The sequence below is a fragment of the Phascolarctos cinereus genome, unplaced genomic scaffold (genome assembly GCF_003287225.1).
Source record: "Phascolarctos cinereus isolate Bilbo 61053 unplaced genomic scaffold, phaCin_HiC Scaffold_5;HRSCAF=322, whole genome shotgun sequence".
Taxonomy (NCBI): domain Eukaryota; kingdom Metazoa; phylum Chordata; class Mammalia; order Diprotodontia; family Phascolarctidae; genus Phascolarctos; species Phascolarctos cinereus.
Window position 1 is genome coordinate 141,846,879 of NW_027555958.1, and position 25,703 is coordinate 141,872,581.

General features: G+C 36.5%; 2 protein-coding genes across 3 annotated transcripts in view; one reads left to right on the forward strand and one right to left on the reverse strand.

Moving 5' to 3' along the window:
- The window catches only part of GOPC (golgi associated PDZ and coiled-coil motif containing), a 42,457-nt gene extending 38,875 nt beyond the window's left edge, over positions 1-3,582 (forward strand). For both annotated transcript variants that reach the window (XM_020971620.2, XM_020971621.2), the window contains one exon: positions 313-3,582. In XM_020971620.2, the coding sequence (XP_020827279.1) occupies positions 313-431 (119 nt within the window). In that variant the 3' untranslated portion in view covers positions 432-3,582. The remainder of the gene's footprint in view (positions 1-312) is intronic.
- A 12,789-nt stretch (positions 3,583-16,371) lies between these two features.
- DCBLD1 (discoidin, CUB and LCCL domain containing 1) overlaps positions 16,372-25,703 on the reverse strand; it is a 108,818-nt gene continuing 99,486 nt past the window's right edge. Inside the window, 5 exon segments of the mRNA XM_020971643.2 lie at positions 16,372-18,387; positions 18,389-18,589; positions 18,592-18,866; positions 23,684-23,800; positions 25,201-25,250. Coding sequence (XP_020827302.1) covers positions 18,334-18,387; positions 18,389-18,589; positions 18,592-18,866; positions 23,684-23,800; positions 25,201-25,250 — 697 coding nt within the window. The 3' untranslated portion in view covers positions 16,372-18,333.

A 25,703-nucleotide genomic window follows, 5' to 3' on the forward strand; every position in this document is an offset into this window, starting at 1 on the left:
TCATTAGTGCAAATAACCAGAAATTGATGATACTTTGTGTATATAAATACACAAAATTTATACATTATGAAAAACTCAATAAGATATCTGTTATACGGTGTATGACATCCTGTTCAAAGTGGGAGCAACCTCTTATTAAGAGTAACAAGCCCTATTAAATAAATAATTTGGGGCATGTTATCTTACCTAATAAACTAATAAGTATTTATCATAGTAGGTTTTCCCTTGTAGAATGAAATAAAGCTATAAAAAAATTCTTCTTTCTCTGTTTTGTTAATGTACGTTTGTTCTATTCCACCTGTCTTTTTTCAGGCTTTAATAAGAAGCCAGTAATTGATGGACATGAAAATGGAGACCTGGGAACCTCAAATGAGACTCCTCTTGATGACAGTGCATCTAAGTTAGCTGAGTCTGCAGAATCTTTGTCATAAATGGTTTATTAAATTGACTTTTCTGCAGGCAATATTGTTACTCAGACTGTTATGGATTTTATATACCAGGGGAGGTTGTGAAAAGGACTATCTAAAAGCAAAGGGAGGCTGTTGTTTATTGCCTAAATTAAAGGCAGTTACCTCAGGGCTTCATTGTGAGCAATTCTAAATGTTTAAAACTCTCTGTTTTCTGTGATAAACCATAATTAGCAATTGCATGTAAAGCAATTTTTATTTTCTTAAAATTGTAAGCACCAAAGCATGTGTTTCCCAAAGGGATATTACTAAGCTTTTAAGGTACAAAATGAAGCATAATTGTTTCATTTGGTTCCTTTTTCACTTAACAGAAGGACAGTGTTAACAGGAATCTAATAGGAAATAGCCTTTAATTACAAAAGAGTAAATTAAATTGTTTTAAGTGTATCCCTGAATGCTATATTGTGGTGTTTAAATTGCAAAATTTTATTCTCTTAATAGCAGGGAAGTGGGCTTAACTTCAAAACAAAGCAAAAATATGCCACATTTAAATATTTCAAAATTGGAGGAATGATTTAGTTTTCTATTTATTACAGATTTTGATTCCTTAATCATTTCTTAGTGATCATTTAGGTGTAATGAGTATGCCTTTCAGCTTTGTTTAATGCTGTTAAAAAGTAGTTTAAGCAATCCTTTGTCAATCAATGCTGCACTAGAAATAATTTCTAAAGTGTTCTTGCACATTATACTTTTTTGTTTTTTAAAAAATTCAAACAAGTGTAAAATATCTGTTCACAATTATGTTGATGCATGTGCATGGCATTGTTCAGTCCCAAACTTTCTTCCTGGTGTCCTTTTGAGATTAGTTTTACACATTTTGAGTTGTTCATACAGTTCGTCATGCTGTGATAGTCCTGGTACTTAAAAGTTCAAACTGTTGTTGTTAACGTGAAATACATTGCCTTTGAAGAATGGTTTTAAAGTAACTGATAATTGATATAAGTCTCAAGGCTCAGGGCACACATGAAGTATTAGGAAACTTGATACAGTAATTGTCTTGGTTAGTTTTTCCATGTCTGTAGCTGTTTTCCTTATTCTTCTTATGCAGACTTTACAAATATGCTAGTTTCTCTTATCCCAGAGCAAAACCTGTTTTGATTGCTGTTATGTGCTACTGTGCAAGCCACTATACCTTAGTGGGCAATATCAAAGCATTGTACTTAAAGAAATGAGTTTTGCCAAGATTGTTTTTTAAAGACCCTATGTAGATGGAGAAAAACCTAAACGGCCTTTAGAATGATATCAGTTTATTCAATGCCTAATGTTGAAATGTTACATGATGCAGGACAAGGTTCCTGGCTTCTCCTAGGTGCATTATATATTTGTTTATAGAGAAATCTTTAAAATGTATATACTTTATTCAGTGATTTTGCTATTTATAAATCTTGTTTGTAACTGTTGCTCATTGATAGATTTTTGTTGTTGCTGTTGTTATTGTTTTGTTTTGGGAGGCAGTTTCATTCACTCAGCTTGGCTATTTCCATGTTAAATTTTTAATAGTAGTGCACTTCATAATATTGTATATTGTTACTGATATTAAAATACCTTATAGCATAACATTGCCTTTAAGCAAACGCTAGTATTTAATGATAGAAATGAGTAAGCAAGCAAGGTGCACATCATTGTTTGCTCTAACATCATTTTTGGTGGGAGGGTGGGGGGAGCAATTGCTTTTTCATGCATGATATGAGATCTGCAGTTGGATTTCAGTGTGTATTCATTTTTGTAATGCTTTGCTGTGAGGTTTTTCATTGTGGCAAATCTAAAACTATTCCTCTAGGGCATGGAGTTTTTTTTCTTTTCCTATTTTCCAAAAAGATAGTGAATGATGATAGTGATTATCACATTTTGCAGAGAATATCCTCCTTTTTATCTGTGACTAAAACTTTAAGACTTCCAACTTTAAGATGGAACCTGTTGTTTAAAGAGAACTAACTTTTAGATTTATGAAGAGTTATTATGGTCCTGAAACTGAGATATCTGTGAAGATGATGATGTGATTTGGAGGATGTTGTGAAGGATTGGAAGTTCCTTCCCCAGAATTTAATATCCAGCCTGGAATGAACAAGGTCATTGAAAACACTACTCTTTATTTTTTTGTTGATATCCCACAGCCTGCTGCTGTAGTCTTTCAAGGGCTGTTGAATAGAGAATTATAGAAAGAGGTAAATGTCTGTATGACTGTCTCCACTTCATCTCTTCTCTACCTTGGTTTTGAAGCCCCAGATTAGAGCACTGTTACTAGGATGCTACTGTGAATAATCTGTGCTTCCCACCAATGGGTAGCCATACAGGTGCTTTGGTAGCTGTTGCAGTTCAAAATTCACCTAGGAGCTATAGCACGTTGAGAATGAACTAGGAATTACAGAGATGATTTCTCCTTTTCTTTCTGTTTTGCTCCTAACTGTACCTCTCAGACCCTGGTCCAAAGAGGAGTTAGATTTAAGAAGAGTTTCCAATGTAAAGCAGTATTGATGTTTTCATTTGTGTAAGAAAGAAACCATCAATATATAGCAATTAAGCCAATTACACAATTGCTTCTAAGACAAAACCAGACTGTCAAGAAAAAAGAGAATGATTTGGAAGAGGGGTGCGTGCGTGTGTGTGTGTGTGTGTGTGTGTGTGTGTGTGTGTGTGTGTGTGTGTAGGGTGGTAATGGTGGTTGAAAAGGTCTAGATAATGACCATAGCAAATATACACATCTAACATCAGGACCATTTTCTAAAGATTCCTTATCTGTAATGCCTCTATAGAATTTAACAGAATATTGACTTTTACAACATGGGACCATACTAAGGTAGAGTTAAGAAAAATGAAAAATCCTTGGTGGTGGAGGTAACTGAACAATTGTCAAAAGATGGTTGAATTTCCTTGGTGATGGTACTTTTACCACATTGGGAATTTTTGTGTCTGTCTTCAGAAACTCAAAAGGTGTTTTCTATACGTATTAAACATTATTTTACAACATTATTTATTATATAATCCAATATCCAATTCAGGGTTGGGCTTATCAGTAAAAGATGTAATATTTGCAACAACTGTATTATAACTAGTTAAGTTGGGTTGAATATTTTTTTATTAGCCTGTAAATAAAGATGGCATCTTTACATTGAAATGATGTTTTATCTTATTTAACAAAAATAAATTTTTTGTGCTTCTTTGTTTCTTAGTAAATATGTTAGTTTTTTCTGATTACTTCATTATTTGTGCGAATATAGAGCATCTGTTGTGAAATCCCTATCAGATTTGAATCATCTTAATAGCTACATTTTGTAGTCAGGGTATTTTATCTTGGCTAATTATGTTAGGAATAAAGTATATTTTAGTTAAGAGCATGTCAGACCAAATTCATCTATGGGATCAGTTTTCTGTTCTAACAGGTGAAAATCTTGGACAAATAGGTGTGTTTGGCTTATTCTTGGTGTTATGAATGTCTGGTAGCTATTAGCAATGAACAAGTGAGTACTAGCTGAAGGACATCCTATGCTACTAAAGAGAATGCATTTGGCTTTTTCCACCTAGTGATTCAACAGCTGTTTCCCAAATATATAAAGTCACCAGTTTCATAAGAAATCCTCATTATAGAAAACATTTTCTCTGAAAAAAAAAGTCTTTTTATTTGCAGGTATACCTCATATATACCTTAATTGCAAAACTTATTTTAAATTTCATTTGTTCTTGCTACACTCTATTGGAAGTGCTAATATGTACTGGTATTTGAAATATACATACACACACAGAGATAATGTTTACATACACATGTATGTACAGAGGTATGTGAGATAAATGTGTATTCCATACCAAATTCTGTGCTTGAGCTTCATTAAGAGAATGAACTTACCTCCTACTTTTATTTCACTATTTGATATATAACTCAAAATGAGAGAAGCACTACCTGTAAACCAGTAAAATACAATATTTTGATACATAGTATGTGTTCCTTTCAGTGATACAGACCATAATTCATCTATGCCTACCCATCTTGTATGATAGTTCTTTGCATGTGAAATTCTTGGAGGAAACTAACTAAAATATAAGCATTGTGAAGAAAGGATAAAAAATTTTAAATCTTTTTCCTTCATCTTTTTTATCTTTGTGTTTTTGGAGTATATGCCAAGAATAGTTTGGGTTTAGCAAATCCACTGAACTGGACTCTGTATTTGCTTGAACTTTATCCAGAGATGTTATAAAGGGGCAAAGTAAATCTTGACTCCCAAGAGAAGTGAATTCTGGACCTTATTCTGTGCAACCAGCTAATCATTCTAGAAGACTTTTTAGTGTTTTTCTCTTTTAGTTCTAGCAATAGTAATATTCAGTTGTAAGGATTTACTTATACTATGGAAAAGTTAAAGCAGCATAAAAATTTGTAGGTAAAATATTGAGAATGCTAGTGTCTACAGTGTTGCCTACTGGGGTGAGTCAGTAAAGCATTCCCTCCTTCATTGGAAAGCCTTTGGGTATGAATGAGCTTGACAGTAGACTGTCTTAGAATCCCAGCTAGGTTTGAAGAGGTGTTTTATCAGAAGATGATTTTATTTTTCACCAGTTGGTCACAACAACTTGTAAACCTGCTAAGGTATGGAACATTTGTGATCTGTTCCACTGGAGGGGGTAAGTACTCTTAATGACAAAATGATGGCTCTTTTGAATATTGGTGTGTAACAAGGGTAGGCATATTATATTCAGAAGTCTGGTTGAGACCCAGTTTTACAGATTCAGGTAGAATAAGGGAGGAGGGAGTAAATGTGTTTTACATTTAGGAAAGGCAAAAGGTAAGGAAATAAACTTGCTGTTATTCATTTACTCAAAAATGCTATATCCAGGGTATATTCTGGGTTCAGATGTAAAACTTTAATTTCTGTAATACTGATACTCAGAATTATGACAGTGGGGAGTCCATGATAAGATGCTAAAACACCAAAGAAAGATGAATTAACTTTAATTAATTATACTCTTAGATAAGATAGCAGACTAATATTTTAGACTCTAGATAAAACTTGAAACAAAAGTTTTATTTAAGCTGAAGTTAATAAATTCTAATTAAATCAGAAATCTTAGCATTCTGGTTTATTGAAGTTTTACTGTATTATAAAAGTGTGTGTGTGTTGTGTGTATACAGACATAATGTCATGTAACAATTTGATTTCTTGTGATGTTGATGCAAAGAGGCAATATAATATAGTGGATAAGAGGGAAAGATCACTAGCTTTAGAGTCAGGAAAACCTATGTTCATCCTGCCACTTGCAGGTTTAGATTTGTACCTATGGCCAAATCCCTTAACTCTTCTGTCTCCCAGGCAACTCTCAAAACTACTTAAGGTAGGGACAGTTAGGTGGCGCAGTGAATAGAGCTCTGGCCTCGGAGTCAGAAGGACCTGAGTTCAAATCCAGCCTCAGACACTTAACACTTACTAGTTGTGTGACCTTGGGCAAGTCACTTAACCCCCAATCGCCTCACCAAAAAGCCAAAACAAAACAAAATTACTTAAGGTAGAGTGGAGTTGCTGCTTTGCATCATTGAAGAGAGTTTCCCAAACACCAAAGAATTCAAATCTGGACCCCTTCTCTCCCCTCACTGAAAAGAAAGAAATTGGGTACTTCATGTTGGGAGCCTTCTGACTTTTTTTTAACAGAGTAAATGTATGGAGGTAGAATGTTTCTGTGCAGTCTAACTTGCTTTTCTTATTCCTGAACCATATTTTTATGATATGTAGGTGTGATGCTTCTCTCTTTATTCCTTAACCCTGTTTTATAACATTTTTTCCTATTCTCCCCAATGCTCACCTGTGCCCTGAAGTCATTAAATATTAAAGTTACTCTTATTTAATTTGGAGAGTTTTACCAAGTTCTTTATATATTTTTCTAATCTCATCCTCAACAATAGATGATGGTGAATAAGCTATAATTATTTTCATGATGATCTTTTTGGAGTACTTATGAGAACTGTAATCTGAGATGATTAAATATTCCATGAAGTGATACTTTTTGTTGCTTCAGAAATACAAGGCAAGGCAATAGGCATTTGTTAAGGTCTTACTATGTGTCAGGCATTGTGCTAAGTGCTGAAGCTACAAATACAAACAGAAAGATGGCTCCAGCCCACGAGGAGCTTATAGTCTCATAGGGGAAGACAACATATGAAAAGAAGTCGGAAAGTGGGTAGTGGGGTGAAGTGGTGAACGTCCCCAGCAGGGAAGTCTGGAAAGTCAGAAGTGCAGGAACTGGAGAAATTATGGTGGCTAGCCTGAGTCTCCTGCCAAAATGAAGACCTGAGGAAGAACTCACCAGTGGGAGAAGGGCTCTAGGTTGCAAGTTCCAGCATAAGGGGCATGGTGCTAAAGTCCAAAGAGTCAGAAGCACAGTAGTAGGGAAAATAACCCTGCCAGTTCTATTACTTGCCTCTCCAAGAGCTCAAGCCCTCTAGCCATTTAGCTACCATACTTTTTGTCTTCTGGTTTCATATATGGTAAAAAAAAAAAAAAGCAATTTAAATAATACACTTTTTGTGTACTTGAACCATTAAACCTCACATAAGAAATACCAGTAGCTAACTTAATGTTTAATGTCATTCCTTCCACTACTAACACATTGTAGAAGGGAGGCCACATAGAACAAAGGGCCACTTTGTAACTATTTTTGTTTCTTGGGTTGTTGTGGGGAAATAATTATCAAGTGGTTACTGGTGATGAGCTTTGCCATACTTAGGTTAGTGCAGAGGTTTGGGAAGAGATAGGTTTAGCAGTTATTGCCTGGTATGAGGACAGTGGACTTGGAAGTGGAAAGGAAGACATAATTTGTATCAAGCAGATAAAAGATGTAGCCATAAACTAGATGGATAAAGTAAAATTGTATATACAAAATAAGAAATGTATGAAATAAAGGCCACTGTGAAAGAGAAAGAAAAATAATGATCTAATAACCTGGACTTTGGTTATCTTTCATCTTCAAACTATTGAAGTTAATAAAATTTGTAATTTGGTAAAATGCCAGGAGGGGGCAGCATATCTCTTTAAAATGTCTTAAGGGGGTCTACCATTATCAGAATTCAAGTTATAAAGCAATAATTATCAAACTATTTGGTACTGATTTTTTTTAAATAGAAAAGTAGGTCAATAGATTAGATTATCAATGCCCATCAACTAACAAGTATGGCAGCCTAGTTTTGGTAAAATTCAATAAGAACTGGGAAAATTAGAAGACTGGCAGAAAATAGATATAGACCAACATTTTATACCATATACCACAATAATGGCCAAATGGATAAATGCTCTAAATATGTAAAAGTCCATATGATTCACAACTAAAGGTTAGAGTTAGTTTTATAATCAGGTGAGGGATAGAAAATGTTACAGGAGGAAATAATTTCAATTATATAAGATGCAGATATTTTTACACAATCAGAATTCAATTAGGATAAGTAGAAAAGTATATAAGCAAAAAAATCTTTGCATGAAAAATCTCTAATAAAAGTTTGGCATCTAAAATCTATGTGGAATTAATACAGTTATGAAAATGAATTACAAATTGTTAAGTGATCAAAGGATATAAACTGAGTTAAGTGAAGAAATATGCAAACCAATAATTATATGGAAATACTAATATTTAGAATCCAAATTGGAAACACTAAAGTATCACACCCATGAAACTGGCAGATGGTGAAGGATGGAAATAGACAATGTTTAGGTAAGTGTGGGAAGATAAAGTGTACTAACAAACTGGGTGGAACTGAACTGGTCGAACAAATTTAGAAAACAATTTGGAATTGGTATGAAAAGTCACTGAACTGATCATCCCTTTTAGGGCTGTGATTCTACTGGTTTTATACCTTTCCTCCACCCCAAGGAAGTCAATGACAGAAAGCTCCCTTAGTGTCAAAATATTTATAGGAGCTAAGGAAGACCTAGATGACTTGCCTCTAGAAACAAATGTGTCCATTGACTTGGAAATGTTTTAAAAACTTGTGTACAATGGTATTGAAATAATGTTGCACTAAAAGGAATGACAAATAGGAAAGCTTTAGATCAACACCAAAGACTCAAGAATTGATTCTGAGTGAAGAATAAAAACCAAAAGAACAATACCTGTGACTACAATAATGTAAATGGAGACAAAGAAATTCAAGTCCAATGCAATGGCCAATGGTGGCTCTAGGTAATTGCTATTAAAACTTACTTCTTTCTGTTAAGAAATGGTTAGGTAAAAGAATAGAAAGTTACATGTGCTGTCAGTAGTATGTATCCCTTGTTACAGAGTTTTGCTTTTTTAAAGGAAAGGTGGCTACAATGCCTAGGGTACTTTTTATTGGAAAATAATTGTTTTGTCAAGACAAATGTGTCAGTAAGGAAAAATACCATGTTAATGTTACTTGAAGGTTTTAAGGAAGAAGCAAATGTAGAATCCAATGTTTTAGAGTGGTCTTTGTCCATTGGTGGGATCTTTATCCATTAAAATATTGACAACTAGAAAAATGGCAAACTTCAAATCTGAGGTTGGCTAGGATACGTGTTAGCCTAGGCATTTGTATACTTTCTAGTGATTTAGGAAACAAGTAAAAATAGTTTAAATTTGTAAACTGTAAAGTACTTTACAAGTTTTAATTTATTTCAATAATGTGAGATAGGATAATTCTGAGCTTTATTATCCTCATTTTGCAGATGAGAAAACAGGCAAAGACCTTACAATGTAAATGACAGCACTGACATTTAAAATTCAGGCCTTCTGACTCCAAATCCAGTATTCTTTACCCTATACTATGCCCAGTGATAATGGAATTTTCTAGACCCTTGGAACTTTTGCTGTTTAATCATTTGGACTGACGTGGCTTAAGAAAAAAAAGTTACCTCTTTTTATTTGTATACTGTTTAGGAGGGAAGATGTGTGTGAACACTTCGGAATGAAGAAAGGCCCGTGAAACATCAGATCTTGCAATAACACTGTGGTGACAATTGTCACATGCTGAAGAAGATGCCAGCTAGAGAGAGTTCCAAGTCCCTAGGATGTGTACTTGCTAAATTCAGGAGCAACCCTATGGATCTGCTCAAGTTCTGATAAAGGTTAGATGTAGGTTTCCCCAAAGCATCCCTGAGGTCCCTTCATTTTGGCAGCTTTCCCAGGTTTGCCTTAGGCCCAGAGAAATAGTTATATAGACCAGAGCAAGTCTTCTGACTTCCAAAACAGCTGTTTTAAACCTTTCCTCAAGCCTCCTACTGCACCACCCTTATAGCTGAGGAAATTTCCTCATTCTTTACCAAGAAAATTGAGACCCTTTACTATTCAATCCTTTGCTCCAGTCTGATGAAGAGATGGACCTTTTCACCAAGCCCACCTCTTATGTGTATACTTGATCCTGTCCCCTTCTGTCTTCTCCAGTAAATTGATGCCACATTATCCCAGCCTCCCCAGTCCTCAATCTTTCCTCATTTACTGGTTCCTTCCCTGCTGCCAACAAATACACACAAGTCTCTATCCTTAAACAAAAACATAAACTGCCTCCCCCCAGATCTTACCATCCTCACTAGCTATCATCCTATACCTTTCCTCCATTTTTCAGTCAAACTCCTTGAAAAAGCTGTCTGTTCTGTTTCCTTTCTTCTAAACCTTTGCAGTCTGGCTTCCAACCTCATCTCTTTACTGAAACTGCTCTTTCCAAAGTTACCAATGATCTCCAAACTGCCACTTCTAATAGCCTCTTGTCAGTCCTCATCTTGATTTTTCTGTAGCATGTCACATTGTTGACCATCCTCTTCCTAGATATTTTTTCTGTCCTGTATGATTGAACCTCAGTCTCTTTTGTTGGATCAGCATGTCACACCCATTAATTATAGTTATATCCCAAGGCTCTGTCCTGGGGCCTTTTTTTTCCCTTTATATTCACTTGGTGATCATTTGGACCATTTGTGCCTGACCTGTGGTAGAGCCTTCCAGGCTCATACTGATCTGATCAGCCATAGTCGGAGGTACTGTACATTGACTTTGACATCATGATATCATTTTGGTCCTCTTTGAGCACAAAGGACAGCACTTGGTGACTTCATCAGCTGTCATAGATTCAGTCAATCACCACTGTGCTATGTTTGACAGATCTACATATCCAGCCCTAAAGTCCTGAGAGAAAGAAGACTCGAGTCTTCCTTCACTAACCTACTGTCATTTAGACATTTTGAACTACACATCCTGTAGTCATCTCGAAACTAGCATGTCAGAAACAACTTATCTTTTCCTCCAAAGCCTCCTTATGAACTCCCCAATTTCTGGCCAGTCATCTAGGCCAGATGAATTGTAGAATTGACAGACACCTAAGTTCATAATTTAAATGTCATACTCAACTTCTCACTCTAATCCCAATCTTGCCATTTTTAATTATGTCCACATCTCTCATAAGTCTCCTTTCTACTCACAAATCCATCACTCTAGTTCAGCCCTCTGTTACTTCTTGCCTAAATTATTACAGAGACAGACTATTTAATCTCCCTGCCCCTTCCCACCCCTCTCTAGTTCATCCTATATACTGCTGCCAAAGTGATTTTCCTGAAGTTCATATCTGATCATGTTACTTCCTCCTCAATAAATTATAGTTGTGCTGTATTACTTCTAAGGTCAAATATAAATGCCTGTGACATTTTTTAATGCACTTTACAACCTAGCCCCTTCCCCTTTTTCCAATCTTTATAAACACTTCTCCTTTCTATTCACTCTGTGATCTAGCTGTGTTGGATTTTTTGCTCTTTGTGCATTTGTACTGGTTGTCTTCCCTGCCTGGAATGCATTTCCTCCTCACCTCTGCCTTTAGAAACCCCTAGTTTCCCTCAAAACTCAGCTGTTTGATCCTTCCCAAAATATCTCTGTATTTATTTTATACATGACAGGGTGTATATATGTACATATATGTACATATGCTATGTATACCTACATATCTATGCACACATACATGTCATCTTCACCATTCACATATAAGCTCCTTCGGGGAAATAACTTTCATTTTTGTGTTCATGTCCTCAGTGCTTGACACATAGTAGGCACTTGATAAATGCTTATTGATTGATTCATTTTGAGTCTGAGGCTTTCCTCACATCTGGGAGTTTCTACAAAAACACTTTATGGTTGTTCAGTACCTGTGGTAGCATGTGGGGACCTGTTATTGGTTCTATTGTTTTTTAACTCTTGCTGCTAAGATAATATTCCATCTTTTTTCATTATTTACCAGGAGTATAATACTGTTTTTAGCTTAAGCCATTTTTTGTTCTCTGAGAATTTACCTGAAAATACATTTTTTCAAAAAAAGTTTCTTTATGTTTGATGATTTACTCATCAGGGAAGCCAATTCCTTTCCTATGCATTGGTCACTTAAAATAATTCTAGGAAGTCCTTTTTGGTATTCTCAAGTAAATTTTAAGATTGCTTCCCTTGCAATGGAAGAATGAAGGCATGCAGCTTTAAAAGTAACAATACTTCTCCAGGAGTTAGAGATGTCTGAGCAAAGAAGGGAAATCATCAAAAGAAACTAACCTTGACAATGACAAACTGTGACACATTAGAGGAGCAGCAGAACGTGGAAAACAATTGCACAATTCCACAATTTGCGTTCTGGAAGCAAACAAAGCCCCTGTCCCTCCACTCTCAAGTTTAGAATATTAAGAAAATATTTAAAATTATCTCAATCTGAAGCCTTTTGGACTAATCTGAAAGGGAAAATCTATCAGTCTTTAACTATCAATTCCAAAACGTCCTCTTTCTCATCAGCCCAGGAAGGACACCTTTCTTAAAATAATTGGGTCAGTGACTAGATGAGAACAAGGAAAAAGGTCTCTAGATTGATCTACCTAAGAGTAGTATCCTCTTTCTTTGTGTCTTGGAGAGTGGTCAGAGAGATTGAATTGCTTTAAGAAAAAGATTCTCCAAGATTAAGCCGATAGTTCTGGATCAGTAGTCCTCCATTTTGGTCTGAGGACCACTTCACACTTGGATTTACTTATCTCTGAACATATCGTAATAGGACTGGCCACTGGGGGTCCAGTCCTCTAAGCACACATAGGGTGCTATACCTGCTGCTGTCAACCCACATGAGGGGTTTTGTGAGCTGCTGCCCTACGCAGATTCTGAACATGTATAGGTATTCTGAAGCCATTTCCTGTCCACTTATTGTATGGTGAAGAAAAGGTTTTTAATTGACTGCTAAAGCAGAATTGAGAATGCATACAAAAAGCTCCAGTGGAGAAATTTGAGGTCTCTTCTGTAGTGGCAAGTGAGGCAAAAACAACTGTAATCATCTGGGTGCAGAGAGAGGTAGTACCAGCAGTCTGCTCTCCTCACCTAAGGTAACATAATGGCCTTGAACACATGGCACTGCTCTTTCTTCTGTCTGTTGTATTTCTTCTTTCTTGTTCTTGGATGTACCAGTATCAGAGATAGAATGAGCCAGACCATGATCTTGTGAACTTTTAAATGTTAAAAGAGCCATCAGAGGTCTAGGAGCTGAGGTTTGGAAGGAGCCTGCCTGAGGAAGGACCTGATTGACCCAAGCCTACCACTGCACTTACTTAGCCACTGAGATACCATATCTTATAAGCAAGAAAAAGACCCATCCATCAGCTGACCTGCACCAGGAAATGAACTACATAATAGAGTGTTTTGAAGTTGCCTATCTTAAGTTTGAATTTACTTCCTTCAGAAGTTAGAGGGAAGAGGGCATTCCCTAATATCAGAGGTAGTTGTATTTTGGTTCTTGCTATTCCTTTTGAAGTAAAAATCCCTTTGTAAAAACAAATTGATTTTAATTAGTTATTAGTGATAGTGAGATGTCCATTAGTTAAATGATATTGGAGGAGATACTAACTAGCACTGGCAAATGATAATGGGTCACTAATGACTAGTGATTAATATTTGGGTGAACACACTGGTATTGGGGCTCACAGTAATAGTATTAGAAGAACTCTACTGGCCTAAGGGGTGCCACTAGAACTGAGAGACAGAAAATAGAGAGGTATTAGTACAGGAAAAATTCTGTTTAAAACTAGTTTAAAACTGGCTATCTGCAGTTTGTCAAATTTTTCTCCTTCCTCTCCCTCCCCTGCCTCTCCAGTGATCTTCATAATTCTGTAATTCTGAGTTGATATGATGAAGAAAAAACAAAGCCCCAGATCTGTCTCTTCTACTATTTGTATATTGGTATGGTGAAAAATTAAAGGATGAACAGATAATGAATTGCCAGACTATGAGGTATCTAAAGGAGAGGTGGGGCACCTAGGTGGCACAGTGGATAGAGTCCTTGGCTTGGATAAGGAGGACTCATCTTCATGAGTTCAAATCTGGCCTCAGACACTAACTAGCTGTGTGAACCTAGACAAGTCATGTAATCCTATTTGCTTCAGTTTCTTCATCGGCAAAATGAGCTGGAAAAGGAAATGGTAAACCATTCCAGTATCTTTGCCAAGAAAACCCCAAAAAGTTAATTCAGACATGACTGGAATGATTCAACAATGAGAAAAAAAAGGAGACAGTATGATATAATAAATAACAGAGTGCTGGTCTGGTCTCTTAATAAAACTTAGGTTCAAATCTGGTCTCTGATGAATTCTGGCTGTGACCCTAGGCAAATCATTTAATCTCTCCATGGCCCTAGGCAGCTCTCTTAAGACATGAGCCAACCTCTCACCAATGTGGAGGAAGATGTCATTGGATGTCACTAACTGTAAGAGTTCACCATAAAATTACAGTTCAGTTCTGCCTCCACCAAAAACCAAAAAACCAAACAAAATAAAATACTACTCTCTATTAGGCTCAAAGACAAATGATTTCACATCATTCTTCTTCAAGTCAGAGAGGCCATTAGATATCATCTAATCCAAGCTCCTCTCTTCTAAATCCATATGCCAGCTTTTCTCAAATTTTTTAGGCTCAGCATTTAAATTTTTTTTAAGGTGGTAGCTATGTGAACAGAAAGAAGAGATACACTCAAAGGCCAAAAAAACTTTGGTTTGGAAGTTTAAAATTTTGACCTGAAATTGCTTGTTTATGTGGATTATATCTATAATAAAATTAGAAATTAAAACTGATAAAATTTTAAAATATTTATTAATTCATTTAAAAACAACAGTAAACCCATTACATGCTGACATAAATAACATTTTTCTAAAAAATAACTTTTTCCATTCAAAAAAGCTAATGAGAAAAGTGGCACTGTTTCACTCCCCCCCCCCCAAATCTAATAATGTCTGGCTTAATAGAAGGCAGCTGAATGGTCATATCTGCTTTATTCAACATGTTGTAATATGTTGTTTTGCAGTATTTGAAGAAAATCTAGCCCCAGTCTGTGAATTTTGACCTTACACACCCTCTGGATGGATCTTACAGACCTCCCTGCCTCTCACTAGTAGTCTGTGTACCACACTTTGGGAACTGCTGCCTTATGCTATAACACTTTTTGGGTCATCTCCTTACTAAATAGTTTATCTGAGGTTTGGAATTGAAAGGATTTTCTAAGGGCATTCAGTTTGGAGAAATGTTATATAACATCTGGATTTCAGTAAAACATTTGACAATGTCTCATAAAATTCATGTGTAAAAGATGGATGGATATAAATTAGATGAGCTTACAGTTAGGTGAATTTGAACAGTCTTGTGAGGTAGGTAGTAAAAAAGTATTATTATCATCATTTTATAGATGTGGTTAACTGAATCTCAGAGGTTAAGTGAGCTCAGGGTCACAGAGCTTCCAAAGGCAGGATTTAAGCCCAGGTCCTGTGCTACTGGCATTTTGATATATATATATATTTTCTTTTTTGGTAGTGGTGGTGGGAGGAGGAGAATGAGAAAGGGAAGGGGAAGAGATGATTTCCCTATTGAAATGGAAGAGAGAATGCATTTATTCTGCTTGGACCCCAAAAATAGACCTAAGCCAAATAGGTATAAACTATAATGAGATAGATTAGAAGGAATACAACTTAACAATTTAGAGCTGTCCAAAAAATGGAAAAGATTGCCTGGTTGCCTGTCATTCAATGTTCAGGAAAATACTTAGCTGACTATATGCTGGGGAAGCAGTAGAAGGGGCTTATACTTTAAGAAGGAATTGGACTAGATGAGTATGGTATGGTATAAAGAACACTGGGTTTAATTAGAGGACCTCCATTGGAATCTTGGCTCTATCCTTTATTGTTTGTGTGTGAGACCATCAACAATTATATCAACAAACATTTATTAAACTCCTTCAGGGCCAGGAATTGTGCTGAATACCATGGATAGAGTGACAAAGAATGAAATTATCCCTACTTACAAGGAATTTACATTGCAATGAGAGGAAAACCTAAGTAAATCTATAAGTGTATACAGAATGAATAAAATATTAGTAATAGTAGTTAGATACAAGGTCATTTGGGAAAGAGGTCACTAGTACTTGGGGGATCTAGAGAGGCTTCTCATAAAAGGCGGTGCTTGAGCTGAGTCTTGAAGGAAGAAAGATTCTATGAGGCACTGGTGAGGAGGGGGGACAGTCCAGGAATGGGGAATGTTTAGTGCAAAGGGAGAGATAGAACATGGAAATGTTGAATGAAACTGAGGCCAATCTGGCTGGATCACAGAGTGGGGGAGGGGGAGCAATGATGAAAGAAACTGGAAATATGGGTCAGGGGCCATTTTGTGAAGTGCTTTAAAAGCTAAAAAGAGAAGTTTATATTTTATTCTAGAGGCAACAAGGAGCCCTTGAAGTTTATTGAGCAGGAAGATGACATGGTCAGATCTGTGCTTAAGGAAAATGCCATGTTGAGGATGGACTGGAGTGGAGAGAAATTAGAGGCAAGGAGACTAATTAGGAGGCTGCCGCTGCAATAATCCAGGTGGGAAGTGATGAGGCCCAAAAGTAAGGTGGTGGCTATGTGAACAGAAAGAAGAGATACATTCAAAGGCCAAATAAACTTTGGTTTGGAAGTTTAATTATTAAAATTAGTATACAGTACTACCACGTAAACAACAAAAATGCCAACAACTTAGTCCCACAATGTTGGGAAAATAAGCTGTTGTGACATTTCAGCACCCCTCAGTGTTTTCTATACATTTCACAGAAATTATGAAAAACTGTACACAACTACAGTTACATCCAGAATTTAGAGACTGGGTTTTTTTGGTCCAGATTTTCAGCTAATATACCCAGGAAGGTCACAGATGGAGAAAGATCTGCTTCCTCTCTTGCTTACAGTGTTCACAAATAACTACATTGCACAGTTTTATTCCATAAAGCCTGCTCAGATAAAAACCACTTCAAATAATTTAAAAGCTCAAGTCTGGCCTAATCTAGAATTAGTAATATGTGCCAGAGAGAAAAATGTATTTTTTCAAAAACTCCTCTTTTCCAAACATCTTGGTACAAACAACTATTGGACTATGTCTTTGTCACTCTTACAGTAGAATACTTTGAAATAAAAACAAATTAAAACCACTTTTTCTCAGAGTTTCATTAACATCTGTTCTTAGAGCCAGATGTGGTAATTTGACCCCAGAATCAATGCTAAGCTGAGATCAGAAATCATACCCAGTAACACGAGCTGGAATTGCTGTATTACCTTCATCTTCTATTGGTATGAAGAACAGGATTTTTTAATTTCATTTTTATGAATTCACATTTTGGTTTCACAGACATTTTGAAATGGGTAGACACACATGGAAAGAAAGCTCTGTGGTATTACCCAAAGTTCAAGTGAGGAGTATGTGAGAAGCAATGAAATGATCAGCAGAGAGTAAAGGAAAACTGTTCTCTTGGTGGACCATACCAGACCAGTATGAAGTCTTCTGAAATTCACAAAAACTGAAACTTCTCTGAGAAATAATTAAGTATTTCACATCCTTATTGACAATGGAACCCAGGTAGCTGATGACCACAAGAGAACAGACAATGGCTGAATTAAAACAAAACAACAACAAATAATTACTAAAACCCATCACCCTTGTTGGTGTGCTTTTAATGCTTCAAGTAATCTGAGGTCTTCTAGGAGAAGAAAAATAAAAATGCTTTTACTTTTTACTATCAGAAGAAAGGAAATGAGCCATGATAACATGAAGATTAAGTTTAAACAGGCCTGCTGCTAAGACTCTATCAGATAAAATCTCTCTTAAAAGTCAATGTAACTATTATATGTTTTTTTTTAAATAGCTGCACATTCCCACTTAACCTCTGTGCAGATTGGAAAATTGATCAAGAAAATTTAAGTTATTTTAATTCATGTTAAATAAAACTCTGTACAGATTGCACATATTACACCAAGTAGCTTGAGATCACAGTTACAGAAAGGAAAATACCACCTACTCATCTGACGTGTGCCAGCCCACAAGAAAATCACAGACCTCTAAGGTCAAGACCAACATCAACTGCGATATTGTGTAAACAGTAAAAGAGGTTGTCTTTGAACCTCCCAAGCAACATCTTATTAGGCTACATGCACATACCCCATGTATGTCTATATATTTAAAATATACATATATACACATATATGTATATACATATATACACATATATGTATATACATATATAGTATGTATGAGTATCTATATGTGTATATATGCATGGATACATATATACAGTGGGTATGTATGTACATGTGTACCAATAAGAGGTATCTGTATCTACCTACATCAATGCAGATATATCTATAGTTATCTAGATGTATTTGTAGATATGCATAGTGATTTAGCCACATGTAGTTAAGTATATCTATATATACATATAAATAGCTAGAGATAATATCTGTAGTGATAGATATAGGTACATACACACATATACACATACATAAAAAAAACCTTAGGAAGATCCTAATTTTTTTCCAGTGACTATACACCAGCATAATGCTCAGTACCACAGCAAATTTCTTTCACATTGGACTTATAAAAGGGCAGTCATTGCAGTCTGGTTTATCGGTTTGAGGCAGTCCCTAGGGGGCTGAATAACCATCATTCATTAAGGGACTTATTTGAGGCTTTTGATAGTTGGTATCACAGTCTTTGGTGGTTAAGAAGTTTTTGCCTTTGGGTTTATCATAGTCACCCTCCCCTGGCTTAAGGCCTTGGGGCAGTTGGTAGTCTCCATGTTTGGCATCCATTCTACCTGAATTGGAGAAGCTGCCAGAGGAAACGGAATGTGTTTATGAGCTGCAGCAATGACAGGCACATTGTAGCCCCCTTCAGGAAAGGCTTTCTCTCTCATTAACTGCCTTTCCACAATAGGAGTGGCATACTCAGGCTCCTGATTTGTCAAAGGCAGTGCATATTCATGGCGGTTGGTTGGGTGAGGACAGGCATAATGGTTTTCTGGCTCAGAGTTCTTCCCTGTCTCATTAGCTTCTGTGTCCATAGGTCTGAAGGTGGAACCTTTCCTCATCACTGTCCCAGTTCCAATCATGAGAGGTTGATGATAATCTAAAAACCAAATAGATGATAAAACCTGATCAAGTAAATGATACTGCCATATTATTTTAGTCATTACACATTCCATTTCGTCTGTAGAAGACAGCAATTATTGTTCCTGGAGAAGAGGGGTTGAAGTTCACAAACACTATTCTTTTTGTCCCAATACCACTTTGCCCTTCCATCTCTCCACCTCTATCCCCCGAACCTTCTCCTACCCCAACAACAATGAAAACCTTCTAGTTTAGGTACAATACAGTAACACATGTGTGTCAGTTGGCATCCAATTCTTCAATTAGTTTGCTGTATTTGGAATAGCATCAGTTGACATAGACCAATAAAATATTAAATAATTGTTAAATAGCAAAAGTACCTATGGGAGATTTTTCCCCCCTAAGCTGACACTTATCAATCAACCTAGTTTGTGCCAGGCATTGTGCTAGATATTGACCATAAGATGGTAAGATAGTAATGGTTCCTATTGTACTTAAGGATATATACACATGGAAAGATATGACAGTCTAAAACAAAAAACAAACAAACAAATAAAGAAATAAAAGGGGGCAGCTGGGTGGTGCAGTGGATAGAGCACCGGCCCTGAAGTCAGGAGGATCTGAGTTCAAATCTGGCCTCAGACCAAACACTTGACACATACTAGCTGTGTGACCCTGGGCAAGTCACTTAAGCCCAATTGCCTAAAACAAAATATACATAAATAAATAAATAAAAGATATGACAGTCTAAGACAAAATGTGAGAGATTAATCAATCAATGGACCACTTACATTCCTTCACTCTTGTCCTCCCCATACGTGACTTCTCTTGACATTGGTTGAGCTCCACATCTCTATTCCTCTGATCTCCCTCACTTGGTTGCTCCATAGGCGCACGTCTTCACTGAACATATTCATGGGCCTTGCCTTGGCCATTTGGCCTTAGAGATGTGGCCATTCTCCACTATCTGAAGCTCCCAATAATTCACCACGACTAACACTCCCAGTCTTACCTCTTACTTTTACCTTTCCCCTAATGTCACCAATTAAGACTCTCACTTTTTTTCAGTTGTTGACTCCTTAAGAAGTTATTCTTGATTGGTAAATCAAGAATAAGAGTCCTCAATGACCTCATTACTATTGTAGCCAACTCCTCTAGCCCCCAGAAAATTCCACATGCCTCTCCTTTAGAGAAGGGAATGAGTCAAGGAAGGACACGAGGTGATGGGGGGGGAAAAGATAATATTCACATATGATAAAGAATAGCAAAAGCCAAACAGCTAATTCAAAAATTTATGTTATTACATAAAAATGCCTATACTTTGAAAATCTTAAGAAATGTTATTCTGACTACTTGGCTGTCCCATATCTTTTTTTAAAGGTCATACAACTCCTTAAGGATAACCTTTACTCCATTTCTCCCACACGATTCCTCATTGGCAATATACTGCAGCCTCTAAGGCCCTTTGGATGATATGTAATTCTAACTTCACATTTTAATTTAATAATTTTTTTGGAGACTATTATCATTCTACTGTTACAATACAACCACATAGAATCACTGGAAGTATATCTACATTAAAAATATTAATATTTTTAAATAAAAGCCTGTGTTCAGTGCTTTTAATGACTTCACTGTTCTCCCTAAAACAATTTCCCAAATGCAATCCAGGCTACTCTCTTTCTACTGTTTAATTCTGGGACTATTTTATTATATATCCTCAGTTTCTGCCCAACAAATGAAAGGTAACATCTTGCACTGGAAAAACACTGGATTTGGAGCAGAGGCTTTAAACTGGGGGTCTGCTACCTGTCTGACTCTGGGCAATATAAACTCATTGAAGGCAAGGACTGTTTTGCATATTTACTTTGTATCTCCAGTCTTTAGCATAGAGTCTGGCACACAGTGGGCAATTATATAAATGCTCGTTGATTAGAGAGTTAGGTTGAACTATTAGTATACAAAAATACTTATTTTTTAAGTCCATAGACCACTGAAAGTACTGCATAATTCTGCAAATGTCATTCCATCCTAAATGAATCAGGGCCCACATCACTCCCTATACGCTTCACTTGTCGAGAATACAAACACACACACACACACACACACACACACACACACACACACACACATATATCTATGCATGTGTATGTATATATACATATGTATATGTGTGTATGTATACTAGGTTGTATATTCAGTGATATGCCCACTGCATATGTGACCTTAAATTCACCACAACCTGTGAAATCTCAATGAGGCATGATTCCTGCCTGATTTCTCCATTCCTCTAGGTTGGTGGAGCACCACTTGTGACAAAAAAAATCACAAAACTGAGCTGATTTGACATACTATAAATTCATGGCATATGTACTAAGCCAGGCCCTTTTTGATGCTTGATAATCCTTATGCACCTCCTTACCTTCTTTCTTGTTTGTTCTGTGGTTAGACTTTTCTAGTGCCGAGAGGGGGAGGTTCAGGTCCCCCACTAGTAGAGTTTTGCTGTCTATTTCTTCCTGTAACTCCCTGAACTTCTCCTGTAAGAATTTGGATGCTATACCATTTGGTGCATATATATATATGTAGTAATGGTATTACTTCATTGTCTATGGTGCCTTTTAGCAGGATGTAGTTTCCTTCCTTATCTCTTTTGATTAGATGTATTTTTGCTTTTGCTTTGTCTGAGATCAGGATTGCTACCCCTGCTTTTTTTTACTTCAGCTGACGCATAATATATTCTGCTCCAGCCTTTTACCTTTACCCTGCATGTGTCACTCTTTTTCAAATGTGTTTCCTGTAAACAACATATTGTAGGATTATGGTGACCAAGACCTAGGCTCCCAACACAAGAAGCTTGGGTCAGTACTTATGCTCTACTCTTATCAATTCTTTATCCTTTCCCCTACAGCAATTATACCATTTTCTTCTCTCTTCTCACTACAAAACCTACTCCCTAACACTTAAGCAGATGGTCTAGCCTCCTACTTCACTGAGAAAATTGAGGCTGACCAAAGTTTTCTTAGTTCCAATTCCCTTCTCCATTCTTTAAATTTTCTCACCATCACTCCATTACTTTCTTTCTTCCCTCTGGTCGGAGAAAAAGAGAAACCCTTATCACTCCCAAAGACTAATCTAGAACTTGAGTCTTAGTATTGTACAAATATCACACAATAAGAGAACTAATAATTAAAGTTTCTAGATGTTATTATCATCTCCGCCTTATCCACCACTCTACAAGTTCCACCATGGAAGAAGAAAGGGCTTGCACAGGACTAAGAGATTTATTTTATTTTTTTTTGTTTTATAGGTCACCCTTGACCAAAATATTTATCACCTGCATTCTTAAGATCGTCCTAAGACAACAGATACAGGCTAGAATTAGGAGGAATTTATTAAACACCAGTTATGTGCTAGGCACTGTAGCAAGTGCTTTACAAGTATTATCTCCGTTGGTCCTCATAAAAACTCTGAGAGGTAGGTGCCTTTTTCATCTCCATTTTATATTTGAGGAAACTGCAGCAGACAGAGGTCAAGTGACTTGCCCAAGGACACACAGCTACTAAATTCCTGAAGCCATATTTGAACTCCGGTCTTCCTGAGTCCAAGCCTAGCGCTCTATCCACTGCATCACCTAGACACCTACGATAACACTTGAAGTCTTTCCTGAGCTTGCTGGCCTGTTCCAGTTTGTACTCTATTGACAGTCACTGAGAATCCAGGCTCACCTCCAAATCATCATGAAGCACTGGTGTAGGACTTTAGCAGAGGAATATACCAAACATTAATTTAATGAGTGCCAAGCCATTTTTAAAGTTACTGCATAAAGCAGATGCCCACTGATTGGAGAATGGCTAAGAAAGAAACCATGGTAAGTATTGTGCTTTAATATCATGAATACAGGCAAATATGGGAAGACACCAGAACTGATGATACAGAGTGAAATAAGCAAATCAAGTGAGATATCAGATGTAAAGTACTTTTTTAAAGTGCTATAAAAATGCTAGCCGTCATTATTAGTAAACAAAATCAGGAAAACAGTAGACACAATGATGACAATATATGAAAAAACAATTTAAAAAAACCAAAACTAAATGCTGTGAAATAAATTATTATGATCTAGTTTGGCCCCAAAGAAGAATATGAAAAGGTACCTCCCTCAGCTTGTTTGCAGAAGAGGGGAACTATGGGTACAGAACACTTCTAATTACGTCAAACTTTTTTGATGTTTGATGACTTTTGCTGACCTACAAAACTTTCCCATTCTTTTTTATCCTTTGTAATAAGGGATGGCTCACTGGGAAGAGAAGGAGGGAGGAATATATTGGGAAACATAAGTGGTGTGAAAACAACAGATAGCAATAAAAGTTTATTTTTTTTTTGAAACGTGATTGTGCATACCATGTCAAGTCTACCAATTTTAAAAGGAGAAGAATGTACTCAAATGCTATTAACTATAGTGACTATACCATGATACTTTATGGAGAACATGACCATCTTCCTTTGATGATTTAGAATTTCTGTGAAATCTGATCCAGGTCAACATCATGTCTATTAGTTATTAGAACTGTTAGCAATTGGGTAGAATCAGTACTGAACACATGGCACACATCACAGATTCTCAGTTCTTTAAATATCTTTCTGATGGGGGCTCATTCACAGCTTCTCCAAAGTAAAGTGCTGGAAAAAAAATCCTGGTAATGATAGTTCTAATTTTTGGATTCGACATAAATGAGAGTTGACTAAAATCATGTTTTCCCACAGGTCCTATTATTGCCTGATCACATAAAGCCCCTCAGGTCAGAGGAGATGATTTTCATCACAGGTTTGGACATTTACCTGCCATGTCACTTGTGACCAGGTCTAATTTCTGTGTCATCTTTTCATTTTCGTAACTGATGGTGAACTCTGATGATTGATGTCTGACAAAGGGCTGTTTGAGCAGCTTCCAACATCCTGGAATAAAGATGTAGCAATTAAAGAAAAAAAGGGAAAAAATCCAGAAATGATCAACATGTATACAACACACTCTGCTAGAGGAGTTTTCAAAGGGCAAAAGACCCATTATAAATGTATGTCCTGGGCTCTGTTGAGGCTACCAAGGTTCAGAAAAGCTATGATGTTGGTTGGGCTATAGGGAAATGCAACACACACACACACACACACACACACACACACACACACACATATATATATATATATATATGTATATATATATATGTATGTATGTATATATATGAATCTTTTATATAATGTTCTCACTTTCTTGGATGTAGAACAACCTTACTTTAGAAAAGTCAGTTTGATTATCGGGATTTTCAGGATGCTAAGGAGCAGTAGCATACTGCATTTGTTGACAAATGCTAATGATATTTACAAAGGCTGTCCCCCATACCTGGCAGGTACTGCATCCTTTCAGTTTCCTTCATAGCTCAGTTCAAGCACCACTTGACGCTTTTCCTGATTCTTCGGCTTGCCCCACAAAGTTACCTTGTATTTATTTTTTTTTTATATTCTTATATATTGACGCCCTCAATCTGATGTAAGCTCCTTAAGGGTGGGAGCAATTTCATTTTTTGTATCTTCAGCACCAAGTGCAGTGTCTGGCACATAGTAGGCACTTAATGCTTGCAGATTGTGATTAATGTGGGAAAAGGCTCTTACTTATCTTCACTGACTCTCATGTTAGTCTTGTTTCAAGGCAATCCCCTGAGACAAATCCTATTCAATCTTCTATTTAAGAAGCTCATTGGCTATAATAAGCTCCTGAAAATTGAGTATGAACTCTTCCATGCTATTTCTAGGGCTGCCTGCCCTCAGTTTTCAAGCTCCTTGGCAGGGGTAGGGTAAGGTTGGGGGACTTCAAAGCTGCTTGGTGGCTACTGAGACAACTGAGTTAATTTCAATTCATAGCTGCCATTTAAAATCTTTTTTTTATGCTATTGGGATTAAGTGACTTGCCCAGGGTCACACAGCTAGTAAGTGTCAAATGTTTGGTCTGAGGCTGGATTTGAACTCAGGTGGTCCTGACTTCAGTGCTGGTGCTCTTTCCACTGCACCACTTAGCTGCCCCCATTTAAAATCTTTACTCAAGAACAGTGGCATAAATGCAGTGACCAAATACTGAAGGGGATCATAATGGACTTAGAGTGAACCATGAAAATTTTGGTTTCTCTGGACTGTAGACATGGAGCACATTTCTACAATCCCATTGCTACCTTAAAGACATGACAAAGCCCTGTATTAGTACTTGCTGGTCTAACATAACTAAGAGAAAGTGGGCATTTTCTTTTTGACTGGGAAACCCAGCAACTTCATAGAAAAGTCAATAAAAACTGTTAATATTTTTGATCAACCTGTTTTCTGTGCCTCAGCTGATCCATAAGGATTTCCTTTCATCTTCCTTCTAGAAGGGTTAAAAAAAAAAAAAGAAAAATAAGATATAGAATTTAACCATCCCTGAAAGTATGTTTTTGTCCCTATATCTCCAATACAATTGCTTCTAACTAGAAGAAAGTTAGTGTACTTTATGTTTTGGAAACTGGCATCTATAAATGTATTTTGATCACCATTTATTTTACTGCATTATGTACAAAATCTTGGCCCTAGAAGTATTTGAAGGGATTAAAAAAAAAAGCACCAAGCTAAAATGCAATCTTAAAAAGATAAAAATGTAAAAAATATCTCAAATTCTACTTTTCAGAGTAAAGGCTTTTATTGTAGTCTGCTATGCACCAGCCTCTCAAATAATAGGCTCTTTCAAAGCATTAAACTAAAATACACTGAAGTCAACACAATTGTTTTAAGCAAATAACAATGGTCTGGAGCTCTAAACTCCAGATATTTTTATATCCCACAT